A 19,717-nucleotide genomic window follows, 5' to 3' on the forward strand; every position below is an offset into this window, starting at 1 on the left:
ACTCCATGTAAAGTGCTGAAATAAAGTTTCACTTGGTTGAAAGAAATTCCCTATTCTACCAAGATGAAACTAATTTACAAAATAATGAAAAGCAAAACACAGAACTTAATCGTATTTACTATTACTTTACAAAAAAGCAGCTTAAGAAGCTGCACAGCCGTCAGGTGATTCCACATGAGCCAACGCCTGCTGCCAACAGTCCTGCAGCGAAACTCACAGTGCCAACGACAACGTTAAACAAGAGACTTTGAAATAAAGCATCATCCCGTTAAACTATTGCAAAGTAGGGAGTAAAGTTCAGTATTGAGGGCCACTTTAAAAGTGAGTCATGTAGCGTGAGCTGTATTTTCTCTTCGATGCTATAATCCGTCCAGCAACCCAAGGCCACAGAGGTCTTGTCAGGATACCGCTGGTACTTCTGATCTGATAGCGTCTCCCCACTGAGCGCTGAAAACCAGACATCACTTCTCGTCTTCATCCCGCCCAGCCGTTTGGCTGTGGAGCACAGATTTAATTTCATTGCGTTGTTTAGTTTGGAGTATTTGTCCCGTTCAGGTTCACTTTTGTTTGACTCTCAAGTAATTTGTCAACTTTTTCCAAACTTGTGTCCAGTTAAGTCCAAATATGATTTTATTGTAACTTTTTTATTTTTATTTTTTTAAGTCTATTTGTGCTTTTCAGCCCGAGAAGCTTATTACAATGTGGCCAGCTACATCTAGCAACCTTGGATGTCATTAGAAATGTTTATGCTGTTTTAATCCTATTTACTCAGTCTGGGAGGCACAAGAGACCTGAGAGCGAGAAACCTCAGATATTATTTAACTGATGATGATTTATTTGATTCCAAAGCAATCTGCCATTGAAATCCTGCCGATATCTGAGCTTATGAGAGATTCGATCACAAGTCCTTGACTTATTTTCCAAGATGTTTTGCTGTAAACATTAATCATTACATAAATGTGCATTCCGCTCTGTCAGCAAGTTGTAGAGGTGCAGTGACTCACCGGGTGAGGAAAATCTTCTTTAACGAGATTAGAGGCTCTACACCGCCACATTAACATAACCTGTGTGTGACTAACAGGATGTACTGTACACGCTGTCACCTGCAGGAAAACAGATTCCTACAAACCTGGGGGAACGTTTTCAAAGAGAGCAATACTTCAGTTGTCATTGGTCAACACATCCTCAAATAAAGCAAAGAAATAAAAGAATAAACACACGTAGTAAGAAAGATGGAGACTGAGAAGATGATGGATGGTATTGCCACATCCACAATTCTGGGCTTTCAAATGTGTGTTCTAAAAGTATTTTCGCAGAATGTTCATCCATCCTTTCTACTTCCTTCATCATCTTTTATAACTATTTTCTCAACTCGGAATTCAGCTCTAGCTGACATTGGTGTCATGTCACCATGTCTCGGTCAATCTTGTGGCTCATATGTGGAGAGATGGACAATCACCACAATCCCAGCCAATCTAGATTGGATTTCCTCAGCTGGCTAAATGGGACATTTTCTTTCTGGACATTATTTTAAGCCATCACACTTTCACATATTGTGTTTTTCTTTCTTTTTATCTTCCAAGTTATTATTTGCTATATCGCTCCAATGTGTCTGATAACTTCCTCCACCTCTGCTTCTATAATGAAGACTGTCGAGTTAAGAGTTTGAAGTTTACGGCTTTAATCGACAGGATCTATTGTGTGCTGCGTTCAGGATGCAGGTTGATTATATCTGTTACAGAGAAAACTAACCAGCGAGGCCAGATCCTCCTAACCTGAATTGTCTCCTGCTTTCTCGTCGCTCAGGTCCACAAGTCCAACAAAGAAGAGCGATGCAGCGGCGAGCATTCTCAGTCAGGTAACTTGACACATTCAGGACTGCTTTTTAATCACGCGTCGCATCAACAGTGTTTAAAATGTACATGGTTCTAATGTTGTCTGTGTGGTCTCACTTCGTACTGATTTAGCTTTAGCATTATCCAAAGCGGAGAAGAGAAGCTCTTGTTACACTTAGTGAGCTCGATACATGACACTTTCTGTTTGAGGGCTGCTGTCTTTCTAGTTTCTGGCTGCTGAGTTAGTTTCAGCGTCAGCAGAAGATGCAACCTCAAAACAAATCCTGTTTAGTGAAAGCGAGGGACGTCAATGGACCTGAACTAAGTCCTGTTAAAAGCTCCCTGAAAGACATGAGCATTAGCCCGTATCCACAATATCTGCATCACCAACACTTGACGGATTAAAGTCTTGAGACAAAAACCTTTGAAAAGTTTTTATTTTGTGAATGAAATAGTTATTAAAAAAGGACACTTCTTCGCTTCTATATCAGTATTAAATGTCGAACCCTAACCCGAGAATATTTTACCCCAGGCTTGTCTTCGTTAGTCACTCTTAGAGTCCAAAAAACATCTACTAGATTTTCAGCTGCACTGTTATGAAATTACATTAATTCCTGACGCGTCACAGGATCAGTAAAAAGTGCATCACTTCATTGGACAATACTCAATGTGCATTTATTGTCCATTACTTCTCCCTGCAGAGTGCCACTCTTTACGTCACCGAGACCGCAGGAAAGACTCGATAGACGCCAGATCGCTCAGCTCTCGTGGTAGTGACGGTAAGCCTTTTCCAAGTGCATTATCTTTTTTCTTTTCTTTTTTTTAGAGCCACAGGTCGAATGAATGGAGCTCCACTTTATGCGGAAAGGATAAAACAATAGAGAGAGTGAGTAAGATAAATGCAACAAGGTGAAGGAAGGAGCACAAAGGAAGAACGGCTTGAGAAAGAAATGAACAATGGAGGGGGGAGCGGGAGGGGTGTGTGGTGGGAGATGGCCAGCAGTCACTCAGTGAGTCAGACTGTGTTATGGTAGGTACTTGAACTAAAGAGATCCTAAAAGGAGATGTTGTGGGCTGATGCCATGCGTGCCTCCCTCCTCAAATCGCTTTGACGTAGTTTCTGCTATTTTCAGGTCACTCGGCCGACGTGCTGCTCCCTCTCTGCTTCACGTGCTGCACGTTTTCCTAATCGAACCACTTTCATTCATCTTTCACTTCCTTTACACGTCATACTCAGATTTACTTTTCTCATCATTCTCTCCTTGTGTTTCTCTCATAAACTCCTCTTTCATTCATAAGTCTTCCTAATGATGGGCGGATCCCTACGAACTCCTATTTTAACATAGATGTATAGTAAATAGACTCCATAGGATTATAATCAGCGGGGAATAAAATGATTGTTTTTTTTTTGTTTTTTTTCATTTTCTCATTGTTTTCTGTATTGCAGCTCCCAGTTTACAGAATCGAAGATATTCCTCAGTCGCCCGGATTCATTCAATGACAATTGAGGCTCCCATCACAAAGGTATGGCGCTTTTATAGATAATGCCAGATTCCAAAAGGTCACCATTAGCAGAGACAGCCATATCTTACTAGGTGACTTATTTCTCTTATTTCATCGGTGTTGTCCAGTTTTTTTAGTGTTTTCACAGAAAAAGTATTTTCAGAAATAGGTACAATCTAGTCGGAGGTTTTTTGTAAACTTTTTTAAGGGACCAATTGTAATGGTAAAAAGATGACCTTGAGATCACTGTGTTGGAGTTCAGCTGAAGAACCTCGTTTATTTAACGTGTTTTCACCAGTTTCAGCAGTGTGGAAGTTCTTTACACTTGTTGTTCACATCCACTCACTGTCTTGCCAACACCGCTGAGACGAGGCGTGGGTTCGAAACTTACAACTTTGTGACTGGAGGAAGACACTAATGAATGAGCCATAGCCATAGCTCTGTTTTCCTTGAAGTGTTTGAAGGCAGGATGATCTGGGGACTCTGATTGTTTGGGGAATGTGAAAAACCTTCACACCTTGATTTGGTTTGATTCACTTTCCCACTGCTTGTTTAAGGCACTTTTGCCCCAAACTAACACTGACTAGGATTTAAAAAAAACAAGAAAAGCACAAGTATATATAATAATGTGACCACGTATTGATAAGTGGCTGCACTTCGTCATTGCTCTCTCAGCCTGTTAGCTATTTTTTTATTCCAATTCAAAATGCACCAAATACTCTACGTCACTCTCTTTGGTTCACTTCCTGTATTTGCTATATTTTCCACTGCAAATGAACTGCACCAGATGTCCACTCATTTCTGATGACCACATTTAAGGAACTTCATATTTACGTCATTTTAAAGTTTAAAAGATATATTTCTTAAATGTTACCCTCCTCTTTTAATCCTGATCTTATTTAATAGAATTAAAACCAACCAAATGTGTTTTGTTTTCTGAATTGTAATAAGAGGTGTAATTTACTTTTTCTCAGTCAAAGTTACATTGGCAGATGTGTTTTGTCCCTAAACATTTCAATGGGACCTTGTCCTCTCTGGGACTGTTTCTCTGACCCCTGGTGACCAGTGTAGTCAATGTTTCGATGCTCTTATTTAACCTTGCTGAGTATTGTTGGCAGACTTCCATGAAATTAAATGCTAAGAAGTGAAATCCGAGAGGTGATGGCTCTTCTCTGAATTCTCCGTGACTGCTGGCATCATGATGGGATGATTTGCAGGAGCGGAAGCAGCGTCAGTCATAACACTGGTCAAGTTGTGAGTTGGCTCATGGTTTGGTACTATAGAGCCCCACATTATTCTCGCTATGTCAGATTGTCTCTCTGTGGCTCCCGCACCGAGCCCTGTGACGGTTCTTGAGTGTTTGAGAAAGAAGCTTTATTTGGCTGTTTTGCCCCGGATGAGATTTCCACAGCATCACATGCTTAATTCCATGACACATCCACAAACAAAGACGCACTTTGTCATAACACGGAGGCTCTTTGTACATTTATTTATGTATTTATGGTTTAAAAGTTCCACAGCAGATTCCAGGATCTTATTTTGTCCTCATACCCAGGTAATAAATATCATCAACGCCGCCCAGGAGAGCAGCCCGGTCACCGTCGCCGAGGCTCTGGATCGAGTGCTGGAGATTCTGAGAACCACGGAGCTCTACTCGCCTCAGCTCGCCTCGAAGGAAGACGACCCCCACACCAACGACCTAGTTGGGGGTCTCATGAGTGTAAGGAGCAGCAAGTACACTTACGCGATACGATTTAGCTTCATTCATAAGAATAGGCCCTCGAAATGCTTTATAAGAAGAAGAAAACGGATTTTGTGTTTTTTTCTAATCACATAGTAAAAATGTTGTCGCATCACGCGTAAATAAATTGAACGTGCTTTCTTCTTGACCCATAAAATATTTGCCAAATCTTTTGTAGTGTTTGAAGGACGACAAGACTTTTTGTTTGTTAGCTTGTTAATTATGGCGTGCAAATGTGTGTCGTTTGAGGGGCTGTTTCATGTCAGCTGATAGAATTAAGATGGACTATAAATCATAGAAAATCTAAAAAAAAAAACTATTAATAAACTCCGAACTCATATTTTTAGAGGATTCCAGTGGTTTTTCTGATAATACAAGCCTGATTCTTTTAGTTCGTTTGATCTAAACATGATCAGACAAACATGAGATTATGACTTAAAATAAGCTGACATTAATCTTTGTTCCTTTGAAGATCCCCTAAAAAGCAAATGTTGATAAAGTTAATACTTCACTGCTTTTGAGACATTGGAGAAATGAATGTATGTATTGTTAGCTTTAGTCACACATCACAAAATAGGAATTAGCTGACCAAGTATGTTAAATATTTCATGCTTAATCTAAGCTGGTAGCCCGACTTGAACTGTCTTCTAACGGTTGACAAAATAGGATAAATAGCAACATCACCTTAAAATACCATATCAGAAATGGGAAAGAAAAATTAATTGCTCATAAATCATCGAGTCAGTCAAGATGTCTGAGATGAGACTCTTGTTTTTCTGTTTTTCTACTTCACTTTAAATGTGAACTGTATAATCTGCATCTTCATCAACAGGTGAGGATCCAGAATAAACAAATAAACAGCTGATTTGTAAAAAAAAAAAAAAAAAATTCCTTTATATTGAACGTTCATTCCAGCAAAGTGGAGCAAACTAGTTAATTTGGTGGTGCTGAAGTTCCCCCAGTTAAAATCAGTAAAAATAACGCAGCTGTTAGCAGACGGATGTGGGGAATGTGTCACGCCTGGAAAACTTGTTTCAAACCACTGAAGAAGATTGTTGCTTGGAGTGAGGAACTTCTCATTGATGCTCCATGAGGCTGTCGTTCATTTATGTGGACATAATGAGCCTTTCTCCTCCTATTTGAATAGTGTTGCTGTTGCCACAGTGTTGTTGGAGGTGTAGTGTCAAACAACGACAAACTTGTTGCAGCATTTTATGATTGACAAGTTTGCTTTAAATGTGACCCAAACATTTGGACTTCGTAACTGATTAATCAATTGATTATCATATTTTTGTCCTCCTATTTCCCCTCCAGGACGGGCTGCGGCGACTCTCTGGGAATGAATATGTTTTCTGTAAAAGTAAGTCTGCAACCGTGGTGCAAAAAGACTGGTCTTGACTGGAGATTAAAAAGAATCTGTCACTTTGAATTCATCGTATTTTGACCCGGAATATCATCTGTGTCAAAACAACTTCAAAACTCTTGGACAGTACAATTCAAATGGGGCCATTGTATACGTATAGAACTGTAATAACTCAGAGGACAAACGCCAAGACTCGGCCATTTGAAAGAAACAACTGCTTTCGTATTTTTTAGGTGTATCATAAGAAATAAAAAGTCTTAACATATAAACTAACAGGTTTCAAATATATGGTTTTTTTTAATTCAAGTCGAGTGTCTTTGAATTCATATGTCTTATAACCTGAAAATTATATAAATCAAACTTTCACAATTTGACAAAATTATTGAAAAAAATAAACTCTTCCAGTATATTGTAATTTTATGAGACGTTTCTATTGGTAGCAAAAATAAGTATTAAAGAACAAGTGGGTCTACCGGAATGTTATTCTTCCTCACATAGTTTTTTGAGATCTGCTGTCTTGATAGAATCTCATGCATAAATATTACAATTAAAGTGCCTTGATTAAAGCAGAAACATGTTCTCTTAGCTCTCCACAATGTCATTGTTTCCATCTGGGTTTGTTACGCGAGCCCATTACAGTGATTAAAGCCACAAGAACACTTAGCGGGGAGAAGATCTAAATCAAGTGTCTATTTTCTGAGAAATCGTCTCATTTTTCATCAAAATGAAAACTGTATTGGTACTTGAGAGCGAGACATCCGTCAGCACTCGTAGGCTTCTTTAAACAATTGTACTGCTGCGCGCCGTCTTCCCACCACGGGCTCAAAGATTCCAGATTTATAGAATGAGCCACTTATCCGGTGTGTTTGCACATGTGTACAGAGCCAAGATTGGTACGGTTATTCATTATTTACCCGTCAAACCCCACACAGCGCGCTCCCTTCAGGCCCCTTTTATGGTCAAATAACCTTGAACCGCTGTGTGTGCCGCGTGTGTGCCGATGCCTTTTGTCTCTCTGCCTGCCAGATATGAGCCAGAGCCAGCTGGCGATTCCAGTCACTTTGAATGATGTCCCTCCATCCATCGCCGAGATGCTGAACGATGAGGAGTGCTGGGAGTTCAACATCCTGGAGCTGGAAGCTGCCACACACAAAAGGTACGGGGGCGAACGGCCCTCAAATGTTTTTTGAGTTTGGAAAAGATAACGTCACACGGTAATGGTTTCATCTGGCAGTCAATCTTGTAGGTACCTAATGTATCTGTTGTGACTTTACTTCAACTTTTGTAACTGCAAAAAAGAAGGTGAGTCGATTGAGCTGAATCGTCCTCACGACATACAAGAATGAAAAATAAAGGATCAGATTTGTGTGAATGTGCATGTATTTTACTTTCATTTTATTTTATTTTATTATGCATCAAGAAGGAAGGTTAATGTCATTTTAACAGAAAATATACTTTTCTTGTTGATTCAGCTTTAAACTCAAGGGATAGTTGACATAATAGAAAACAGGCCCCAAAACCAGCAGAACAATAAGAGTGACACTGTTGCTCTGGCCATGACAATTCCTTAAATGATTTTAGTAATCTGATCTGAGGCGTTTTAGACATGTGATCGTTCAAAGCTCTGGTTTAGTAGTTTGAGATCATTCTCAGATTTCTTTCAGAGTATATATGTGTAAAGTGACGTCAAACCTAAATTTCTTTTCGAATTACCAAACAGTCTCAGCACAAATGTTGTCCACTTAAGTTGTGACTGTGTCGCTTCTGTTTTTCTGTAAATTTCATTTTTTTATACTCATGAACCAATTTGAAATAGGGAGATAAATCAGATGAACATGCAAAAGCAACAGGCTATTGAGGAGAAATGTACAGTAGGTCTATTACTTGTTAGCGAGTTCTCATAATCAGCTATATTTATCTTATAGAAAATATCACATTATTCTTTTTACGTAGTCTTTTGGGGGTTTTTTTTGGCTTCTTTTTCTTAAATGGGTCCAATATTGACAACTCAGATATATGAAATTACAATTGTAAAAGCATTTTTATTCCTACACTTCACCTCTCAATGAATAGAAATTCATAGAATACTAACCATTCTACGTATGCAAGACAAATAAAGTCTGGCTATTTTCATGTTATCTATGATAAATTAGAGCTATCACAGAGTGCATCCTTTTTTTTTTTTTTTTCATGAAAAAAAAATTTGTTTTATGAAAAGTTTTATGAGCTTTTTATTTCATTTTCCACTCCTGTGTCATGTTAGTCACGAATGCTTCATTTGCACAAAGATTTGCCAGGCATCAGTGAGTTACTCCCTGAATCGTGGTACTCACAAAAACCACGTGAATTTTACACTTAATTTTGGCAGAGATTTAATAAAACTGATGATCACTTGCAACTAAAATGACCTGTTGTTTTAATTATTTCCACTTCAAGTTTGCCTTTTATAAATAAATGAAACCTTTGATCAGAATTAAGATGACTATTAATGGTTTAAAGTAGTCACGGTTAGAGTAAAGATAAAAATAAAAGAAGAAACTTCTAAAATCATTCATAACACACAAGACATCAAAAGTTCTGTACATTTATTATTGATCCCTGTTTCTGTGCTGCCTTGCAGACCTCTCACGTACCTTGGGCTGAAGATTTTCACAAGCTTTGGCGTGTGTGACTTCCTGAACTGCTCGGAGGCGACGCTGCGCTCCTGGCTGCAGCTCATCGAGGCCAGCTACCACTCCTCCAACTCCTACCACAACTCCACCCACGCTGCCGACGTGCTGCACGCCACTGCCTACTTCCTACGCAAGGAGAGAGTCAAGGTTGGAGGAAAACCCCATCATGTCCAATATGGCCAACGTGCCGCGCTTCCATACGTGTTGTCCAACTGCAAGTGCCAGTTAATTACACTGCTGACAGAGAGAGACAGGGAGGACATGCAAACTCCCGAGCCGGAGTCTTCTTACTGTGAGACGAGACGACTAAAATAAAAACCACACCATTATTACACACACACAGATAATATATGAATAATATCTGTTTTCCCAGCTTGACAGTGTTTTAAGACAAAGTTGCCAGTCAGTTGTGTTTAAATTGAAAAGATTCCAAAGATTATTTCTCATTTTAAGGTCCATGAGATAACCCTGTTATAATAACCAAACAAAGCCTTTATCCTATAAACAATGCTGATAGAGGTCAGTATTTTGTACACCACCTTCAACAAATGTCGCTGCAAATCTCACATCAATTCGGTGCTTGTTTTGAGAGATGATTTTTTTATTAAATTAAAAAAAATGCAGTTCTATGGAACTGCATTTTTTTTTGGTTGCACCCAAGGTTTTTTTTGGGTGGTGGGTGGTGGTGGTGGTGGTGGGGGGGGGGGGGGGGGGGGGGGGGGGGGTATGGAAGTTGCATTTGTGCAAAGAGCAGAGCTAAACATGTAGGTCAGCATGCCCATGATCTGGAAAAAAAACAACAAAAAAAACAATTTAATTCCAGTTTGGTATATTGGATGTTTGAAGTCTACAGAAATGTCATTGTAAATTTGGCAAACAGGATTCTTAGTAACTTTAAAAGAACCAAAGAAAAACTACTTTTTGTGCATTATTTTATATAAATCGCTCAAAGAGACCCTTCAGAGATAAAAAAAAAAAAAAAAAAAAAAAGGAAAAATACATTAAGACGTCCTAGTATCTGAGAATTTCAAGTTGTTGCAGTGGAGTTCTGACGTCACTGTTTCTTTCTGCCGTTCGCTCCAGAGCAGTCTGGACCAGCTGGATGAGGTTGCGGCGCTGATCGCAGCGACGGTCCACGACGTGGACCACCCGGGCCGCACCAACTCCTTCCTGTGTAACGCGGGCAGCGAGCTGGCCATCCTGTATAACGACACGGCTGTCCTGGAGAGCCACCACGCAGCCCTCGCCTTCCAGCTCACCGTCCGCGACGCCAAGAGCAACATCTTCAAGAACATCGACAGGTCAGTAGAAACATGGAAGTTACCAGTTACCTTTAAGAGAGTCAGTACGAGAATCAAATCAAAAACCCTGTTTTATCTCATGTGTCCCTTCACCGGTGACAGGAATCAGTTCCGGACGCTGCGACAGGCCATCATCGACATGGTGTTGGCCACAGAGATGACCAGGCACTTCGAGCACGTCAGCAAGTTTGTCAACAGCATCAACAAGCCAATGGCGGCCATAGAGGAGACCAGCACGGGTGTAAGCGAGAGCGCTGGCGTTGGTCCAGAGAAAGAGCAATGTAATGACTGGAATGAATTCATAAAGCTACTGCAGTTCCACCAAAAAAAACAAAACAAACATAAAGCTGTGACGGCCTTCTGTCTGTACTTTAGCGTCATACAGTATTTTTTGTTGTTTTGTGCTTCATGTTTAAGTCAATGTCCTTATCCTCAGTAGTTTGAAGCTACACTACTATTTTTGTCTTCTTTCTCACAAAAGCTCTTGAAGTCATGTGAGAAAACGTCCGTTGAGTTTTGATTGACGATGCGTGGAAAACGTTTTAGCGCCATTGATTATGCACATAACTAAAGAATGCAAGAAAAATGAAAAGACTCTTTTCAGAATTAAAAGTGACTTTATGGGAATTAAAGAAATCTTCATGATTAAAAGGACAAATCGCTCGAGTAGATGTCATATAAAAGATGTAGTAGGAGCCAAGTCACACCAAAGTTAAAAGCTGTGTAGTAGCATCGACAAAAATCACAATAATAAATGCAACAAAAGCATTATTCAATATTAATTAATTCACCACAGGGCTGCATGATATTACGTAATAACTATGTCGTACGCAATAATGTTGGAGTGTCACGATAAAAATGCAATTTGCAATAAAGACAAAACACATTTTTTTGTGTTTTTTCCATCGAGTGCACATTTGTAGTTTCCACCGTCACAACTGTAGTAGTTTGGAAACATTTTGAGTTTCCAGAACATAAATGTACAGTGCATCAAAACATAATATAGCACAGCCGGTCAGTTAATCTTTTGCGATATGTGCATGTTGCGCATGTTCGTATTGTGCATCCCTAATATTCCTATATCCATTTAAAAAAAAAAAAAAAAAAAAAAAAGAGTTCAATAATTTGGGGAGAAAACAACAGATAAGCTGTCAACCTTTTACATTTTCTTTTAAAATATAAGTACAAAATGTAGATTTATAATTCAAATTTGAAATCTCTGTAAAAGTCACTGGGAAACGTCTAACTGAAAGGCTGAATCTAGCAAACCCTCACGAATTCGGTCCATTTAACAGATTTTCAGTGAACGTAGTAGATCTTTCAATATGTGTGATTGTGCTGCTAACAGAGTGTAAAGAACATGGTGTGCCGTGTTTTCCCGTATGTACAGATGCTCATGTACGCTGCGTGTCTCCCACAGAGCATTAACAGTGACTGCGAGGGTCAGGCCAACATCAGGAACTCCCCAGAGAACCGCCTGCTGATAAAAAGGATGCTGATCAAGTGTGCAGATGTGGCAAACCCCTGCAGGCCTCTGGAGCTCTGCATCGAGTGGGCCGGGCGGATCTCCGAGGAGTACTTTGCACAGGTGTGGAGGCAGCGCTGACACGGCGCCGACTAATTGAATGTTACAGTGAGAAAGCGTTTGTTTATTGTGTCATTTTGCATCGTTTATTTCAACTGTCGTCTTTCACCATCAACTGCATATTTATCCTGGGTGATTATTTACGTCGACGCGTCCTTATTGTCTCTTTATTTCTGCGTTTGTCCCGCAGACGGACGAGGAGAAGAGACAAGGGCTGCCAGTGGTGATGCCAGTGTTTGACAGGAACACCTGCAGTGTGCCCAAATCTCAGATTTCCTTCATAGACTACTTCATCACTGACATGTTTGACGCCTGGGATGGTGAGAGCAACACCTTTGCTTTTTCTTGGTTTCATAGTTTTTTTACTGCAGGGCAGCAATGATTGTAAATCCAGCTGCAGACTGTTGAAGCTCTGAAAAATGGAACCCAGCTAATGTGTCTAGTACCAATCATGTGATAATGGCCAGCAACGTAATAATTTGGGCCATTTTAGATTTAATAAATTCAACTTGCTAATAGTATACTATAATATTTGAGCCAGTGTTTAATAACATTTTACCAATAGTAGAATCATGTATTAAATAATTTTAAAAAATTACTTCTTAAACGTAATAACTGTCAGTATGCTTTTGCTTTGATTTAAATGAATTAAAAACATTTTTAATTTAATTTAATTTAATAAAATTGAGTTGAGTAAAATAAAATTGCAATTGACACAGCCAATGATTTGAAGTACATAATAGTATTTCTTTGAAAGTTTGCGTACCGAAAATTGATGTAGTGGATGAACTAATCACCATATTTTAGGATACAAATATGGTTATGGTTGAGTAAAAACATGTTTAATATTCTATTACATTATTAACAAGTTATCACCTTTAATAACACAGGATTGATTCATGCGTTCACTTAGTGACTGATAATTACATTGTCGTAATCTATTACTGACTCACTACTGCAATAGTATTAGTATAGTATTTTATTAAACATTGATTTAAGTTGAGTTTTTTTCTCTTTTTTAATTATATATGTACTATATACCATAAGGATTTTCAGTAGGGATTACAGCAACATGCTGAATGAAGACTGCTCCACCTTTGTAGCCTGCAAATGTTGATACTCCTAAAAATCTGCTCTCAATAACATTGATAGATACATGAGTTAATAGTATATTAAAGGTCATTCAAAAAGGAATGCTGACTTGTTGGAAGCGCAGCTATATTGAGCTCAGAGTCATGGGATTATGGTGCGTTTCATCTTTAGCCAAGCTCAGCTATTCACTTCTGTTCAGACTTCAGCAATTACACAACTGGTGGTTAACTGTAAGATTATTCTACTCAATGAAACGTCCTCACAAGATAATCTTTAATTTTCTGAGAAAATCTCGTTGGCTTCTTGTCAAATTGACTCCAGCGATGGTAACTTCCTGTCCATGACACAACCACGTCCACCCCCCCCCCCCCCCCCCCCCCCCCCCAGCGCTCTATAGAATGAATGAAACAAAGAGGTTAATTCAGTCCGACTGAAACAAAACCTGCTACAGTCACTTCCCCTGCCCTCCGAGGATCCTTCGTTTTTCTTGGCAGATTGCAGGATAGGAAATTACAGGAAAGGGACGAAGAGGAGGAGAAGTCAGGAGAAGTGGGAAAGGACAGATTGGTGCTTTTACCAGCTCCCTATTCCCACTGAATTCCCAACTTAGCATCGTCTTCCCGAGAGGAAACTTGTTTACTGTCAACACGGCTCTGATGTCACGGAAAGATCCCAAATGCCAGTGGGACACACGGAAAGTGCCGGAGTGTCAGGGGAGGGGAACTTAGTGGTGGTGGTGGTGGGGGGGGGGGGGGGGGGGGGTGTGCAGAGACGGGATGAGGGTTCGGGTTCACTCGGATCTGCTGAGGGACGAGCAGTCGAGCAGAACTTCACATACTCGTAAACACAAACACACACATGCAGTCACTTCCAAATGGCCGGGGTCACTGTCGGGTCACAGCAGGAGGTCATTGTTACTTCCAGAGATGCAGAATGTGGGTCGCGGTTCATCAACACGCCGGAAACAAGGATGTAAACAAAACAGACTCTGTGTGTGTGTGTGTGTGTGTGTGTGTGTGTGTGTGTGTGTGTGTGTGTGTGTGTGTGTGTGTGTGTGTGTGTGTGTGTGTGTGTGTGTGTGTGTGTGTGTGTGTGTGTGTGTGTGTGTGTGTGTGTGTGTGTGTGTTCAACCTTTGATCCACAGAAGGCCTCCTAATGTGGGAGCAACACTGCAGAGTGTACATAACATTAGCCACCATGCACACACACACACACACACACACACACACACACACACACACACACACACACACACACACACACACACACACACAACTTTTTATTTCATAATTACAAATTTGTATGATAACACATTTCTACAATTACAAATATATATAAGTATATTCAATCGTTTTTTTAGACAAAATGTATTGCTTTTTTATTGATTGCTTTTTTTTTTTTTTTTATCTCGTATTCATGGTTATATCTCGCTACTTGGTAGGTAGATACTTGATACTCAAAATACTCATTGTAATTCACTTCAAAAGTCACATGATCCACCAGAATCCTGTACTCGTTGAATAAATGAATGAAACTTAATATTGAACGGTGGGCCAGTGGTTGGCGCCCGTGCCTCACAGAGAGAAGGTCGAGTGTTCAAGTATGACTCTGGGTCTTTCCCCGGGCCTTTGCTGAAACTTTCCTACCTGCTGGTGGATCTTCGTCAGTGTGACTTTGTGCCTAATGATCATTATTTGTCTCTCCTCGCAGCCTTTGCCAGCCTGCCTGGTTTGATGGAGCACCTGTCAGAGAACTACAAGTACTGGAAGAACTTGGACGATATGAAGTGTAAGAGCCTGCGTCCTCCCCCGCCGTCCTGACCGCCTCAGTCCGAGTGGGGCAGGACAGTGAACGCAGCACCGCGGTGGAACAGTTCAGTCTCTTTGAGCTGCGATTCGATGGAGCTCCGCCAACCTCCCAGGGCGCGAACACCCGGTCCGTCAGGGTTGGGGAGGGGGACTCCTGAGAGCTGACATCGTCCCGATAGACTAACACCGGGGGAACCGTTTCCGTTTCAAATCACAGCCTCTTTTCTGGTGTGTCTCCAGCTGGACGTGGCGTCCTGCCGGTGGAGAACAGGTTGTCATTTGAGGGCCCCGCCCCCCCCTGTCGTGACTCTCTATTGTCACTTCATGACCCCCGTGAAGTATTCCTTATAGCACCTCTACGAAACTGTGTGACCCTCACGGCTCACTTGACAATCTGTACCATACAGTGTAACATGCAGGAAACCTGCACTTTAGCTAAACAAGATCTTTTTCTTTTCTTTTTTTTTTCCCTCCTAAGCTCTTTATTTAGCTTGTTTTGCTTTTCACAGTTTAAAAAACAAAAAAAAACCACACCTAAATTTTCCTGAAACAAACTTTTTTCATGACATTTCTGTACAAGTTGGTAAAAGATATTTGAAAAACAAGACAGAAGCTACAGGCACTGACTGTAAATGAGCAGCGGATGTGAGTGCACATCGTCCCAACTTCCTTTTCGAGTTGCCAACTTTTGAGGCCGCTCGGCTCGTAGATTTCACGGAATACAGTGTGGGAAACACTCTGACTCGTGTCTAGGACCAAATTGTTAATTTGTGCAGGATAGAGAATTAAAAATAAGGAACTCTGCGTCCAGTTAGCCAAGTACGACGATGCAGTACCAGATTTTCTAAAGGTCCAGCCTAGACAGAGGTGCCGTCAATGTAGGGCTGTTTAATGTCAACTTTTTACATTTTTTTGGTTGGGGGGGGGGTGAGTGTTTATTGCTGGATTTTTACATCACGTAGCTGAAGAAGAGATTGTTAAATGTCTCACCAGGTAACTCACTGTTGTACTTTATTCTATATCACCATTCTTTGTGCACTGTGAAAGCAGCTGTAATGTCAGAACAAATGATGGGACAAACTTATTGCACTGTATCAGAGCTGTTTAGCAATCAGACACTACATCCATAGCTTCGTGACACTAACTGTAGACACTTATACCCAGAAAGAAAAAAAGTGAAGAACCACATCTTACTAGAATATCTGAACAATTTAGGGGGACTGGCTATAGCGAGAAACCCAGCAAAGTATTTGTGGACCTCCTGGCAGTGGCCTGCTGAGCCACATGTTCTCCACCTCTGCCTCTCAGCATAGCTCTTCTTCACTTCACAACATAACCATCCCATGGCACGTCGAATAAATCGCAAATATATGAAAATAACCCAACAGTCAGTGGGAAAGGGAAAAACTCCCTTTTACCTGGATGAAATCTCCAGCACAGCTCCTCCTACTATCCAAAAGATTTGTTGAATCAACGTAAAAGATGTTGATATTGTTCGCTTTAAATGCATTTACATGCAACAACTACAGGGTATTTATCTGCTTCACATGTAAAAATAAGTCTCTCATAACCTGCGAAGTCAACAATTTATTCATAAAACTGGCTCACGAGCCACATTAGTGCTGTAGCAGAACCAAACTTAAAGTATTGATGTGAAGATTGATACCAAAATATTCTTACGATACTATGTATGCCTGTTTTTGGATGGAATATTTTCATCAAAGTAAAAAATTGCTATTTCTGAAAGAATATTATTAGCCTTGGCGATTTTAGTAGCTCTAATTCAAAGGAAAATACCTTTAACCCGTCTCTCTTAGGATCAGCCTCACACGTTGGGGTTTTGTAGAAAGTATATCAGTATCATAACAGTATTCCAGCGATAGTTTTACCTGGATTGGGATCAAAAATGAGATTGTGGCATCGCACATCACTGATCTGCAGAAGGTGGCTCTAATGAGGGGAAAATTGTAAGAAAAAGAAATAGTTTAGAGAAAGTAGATAGAATTCCTTTGAGGTGCTCGCCCCCTGGTGGCCCTGTAGAGTTAATACACAGAGAAGTGTACACATAAAACTGTATTATCTTAGGCAGCCAACTAAGAGCTGACCCAGGATCATTCCAAATAAATCAGCTTTATCAGCGTCTTATATAAATCACCTTGCTCAAGGTTTTTTCTCTTGAAGGCGATGTAACCACTGTTGCTGGCCTCGCTTCTATAAAGTTTTATCTTTTAACGAGAAATCAAAATGGTAAATCTATGCTGTGCAGAGATGATGTAGTTCCATTCAAACGTGTTGGCAGTTCCATATCTCCATCCCCATGAAGGTTTGAGATTGAAGCAGGAGGACATGTAGCTCTGTGTGTAACAGTATGCGTGTATTAACCCGGAGGACACACACCGCAGTGTTAACCAAAGGCACAGAGAGCTTTTTACAGGTGCCTTATTTTCTCATTATCTTTACAGACACTTTAGGTGTTTTTGTTGCGACAGCTTCGCCACTCCTGTATACGATAAAAGAAAATATCAAGAAAAGCCATATGTGTCCAAGATATTTTTCAAAAAAAAACAAAACTTAAGGTCGGGTACGTTGCTTCATGGTCTGTGCTGCAGTTTCCAGTGTTGATGGCTCTTCCTGTGTTTTGTACAAATGTGACCGAAGGTAAAATCTAGCAGAAAATGGAATGGAAGCATCTCTTTACACCTGGCATTTAAATGTGTCTCATATGAGGAGAAGATTTTACTCTACTTACATTCACGCCTCATATTCACAACAAGTTCCACTAAGATTCAGCTGAGATATGTAGCCTCGTATCATATCACCTGTAGTTTTATGAAGAACGTCTACAGTCCTACCGCGTAGCTTCGAGCACTTCCGAACCACAATTACCTGTAACTGCTATGAAAAATTATGAGACTCAATGATCTTTTTCTCAATCAGGTCATGGGATTGGCCATAACACCGGTTGCAGCCTTAAGACATCCATCCATTCATCTTTTCTTTAATCGGTTCCAAGTTGCTGTAGCGAGAACATTACAGATTAAGAAATTTAACTTTTTCATTCTCACAGTTTCTTCTTCAAAAAAAACAAAAAAATAAGCAGTAATTGCGTGAATCAGACATCGAAGGTTAATATTGAGGCAAAATAGATGAAGAAGAAAGATTAACTAAGAATTTTATAGTAATTTCAGGCAATTTTAGTGTCACTAATTGACCTTGAATACGTAATTTCAGACAGAGAAGAACCGGAGTGCCAGAGAAATCATACTTTGGGAGAATATACAAAACTCTTCGGAGTAAAATCCCTAATCAGCTCACTATGATGCACGACTCAAATCTGCTTGTGCTTCATCAAAATTCAGTGCAACATTTGAAAGCACTCTCAGCTCACTGCAACAAGACTCTCGTTTGACGTTGCATGTTCTTCCTGTGTGTGTGTGTGTGTGTGTGTGTGTGTGTGTGTGTGTGTGTGTGTGTGTGTGTGTGTGTGTGTGTGTGTGTGTGTGTGTGTGTGTGTGTGTGTGTGTGTGTGTGTGTGTGTGTGTGTGTGTGTGTGTGTGTGTGTGTGTGTGTGTGTGTGTGTGTGTGTGTGTGTTTCCCCTCAGTCCTCAGCTTGTCATCTTGACTGACGGACCTCAGCAGGTCCAAGTGACCAACTTCCAGATTTAGTTCCTTATAAAGATGAAGAACAGACAGATTAACTGGTCCATGAAAGCATCATGCGCTTGTTTGCACATTTACAACACATCTTAATGCTTCGTGTAAGGGGGATCTAATGCGCATTTCTTAACTGTTGTCAATCACGGTTTTAGTTCTGAATCTTCTCACATCCATGTTCAGTGTTTTCATGATGAAACACTCATTAGTTGTTTTGTTTGTTTTGTTTCTTACTGATGATGAAGGTCTTAATCGACGCCTTAATCTTGTCACTTCTCACAGTTTTAGGTCTGCCATTGTTGCAATACACTGTAAACTGCCTAATGTACCTGCTGTTCTTGTAAATACTTTGCCAATTATCATTTTCGCTTTGCATTTTTCGATATTTTGCTGATTTTTTTTGTTTTGGATGTTAAATGTTCCTGTTGATTTTCCCCGACAAGACAGCTTCTCGCGGTGATTTGAAACGTGAAATGTTTCACGGCTGCTGCCGCTGATCATGAGACGATATTTTTGCTAATCTATGATGAAGATTTCTATTCACACAGACGATTTGAATATTTCCGATCCACATGCCAGACGTCCCTGCCTTTATTATTCGAGAGGCGACATATGATGAGATCAATTATATGAGATGACAGCCGGTCCTTGAACGCCTCACTTTGAGACGACTGAGGCAGAACCAGATTATATAACTGATTATTATGTCATGATAAGCCTTCATCACTTCCAGTGATTTCTATCTCCTCTCTCTCTCTGTCTCTCTCTCTCTCTCTCTCTCTCTCTCTCCTCTGTGACACTGATGGCCGTGACAGCAAATACGTGCCAATTCTGTGTTTTGTATCATATATAAACAATTAAAAAGTCACATTATATACGGTACAGAAATTATTTTTCAAACAAATTCATCATTATTTGGCCATGAGATTTGTAGCGTGTGTTTTTTGAAAAGATCTTACTGCCCCGAGCTTCGTAGTTACAAAAGCTTTACGTTTAGAGTCACCTGAAGTCGACCATGTTTGTTTGAGAAGTTTCATGTATATTGCTCTCTCTGGATCATGTCTTATTTTGATGTTTTCTGTCAAACACAAAAATGTATTATGAGAGAGAATTAAAGCGTTCTTTAAATACGGACTCCTCATTTTAATGGAAGCTGTTTTCTT

The 19,717-nt window shown here is 40.1% G+C and overlaps 1 protein-coding gene across 4 annotated transcripts in view; it reads left to right on the top strand.

Annotated features, from left to right (window-relative positions):
• pde8b (phosphodiesterase 8B) overlaps window positions 1-17,456 on the top strand; it is a 56,008-nt gene extending 38,552 nt beyond the window's left edge. For all 4 annotated transcript variants that reach the window (XM_080476910.1, XM_080476909.1, XM_080476911.1 and 1 more), the window contains 12 exons: window positions 1,807-1,858; window positions 2,537-2,614; window positions 3,283-3,359; window positions 4,894-5,058; window positions 6,394-6,439; window positions 7,469-7,598; window positions 9,063-9,261; window positions 10,198-10,415; window positions 10,518-10,656; window positions 11,836-12,003; window positions 12,191-12,320; window positions 14,803-17,456. In XM_080476910.1, coding sequence (XP_080333036.1) covers window positions 1,807-1,858; window positions 2,537-2,614; window positions 3,283-3,359; window positions 4,894-5,058; window positions 6,394-6,439; window positions 7,469-7,598; window positions 9,063-9,261; window positions 10,198-10,415; window positions 10,518-10,656; window positions 11,836-12,003; window positions 12,191-12,320; window positions 14,803-14,912 — 1,512 coding nt within the window. In that variant the 3' untranslated portion in view covers window positions 14,913-17,456. The remainder of the gene's footprint in view (window positions 1-1,806; window positions 1,859-2,536; window positions 2,615-3,282; window positions 3,360-4,893; window positions 5,059-6,393; window positions 6,440-7,468; window positions 7,599-9,062; window positions 9,262-10,197; window positions 10,416-10,517; window positions 10,657-11,835; window positions 12,004-12,190; window positions 12,321-14,802) is intronic.
• Window positions 17,457-19,717: the final 2,261 nt, after the last annotated feature.

Source organism: Lipophrys pholis (assembly GCF_963383615.2).
Source record: "Lipophrys pholis genome assembly, chromosome: 12".
NCBI classification, from domain to species: Eukaryota; Metazoa; Chordata; class Actinopteri; order Blenniiformes; family Blenniidae; genus Lipophrys; species Lipophrys pholis.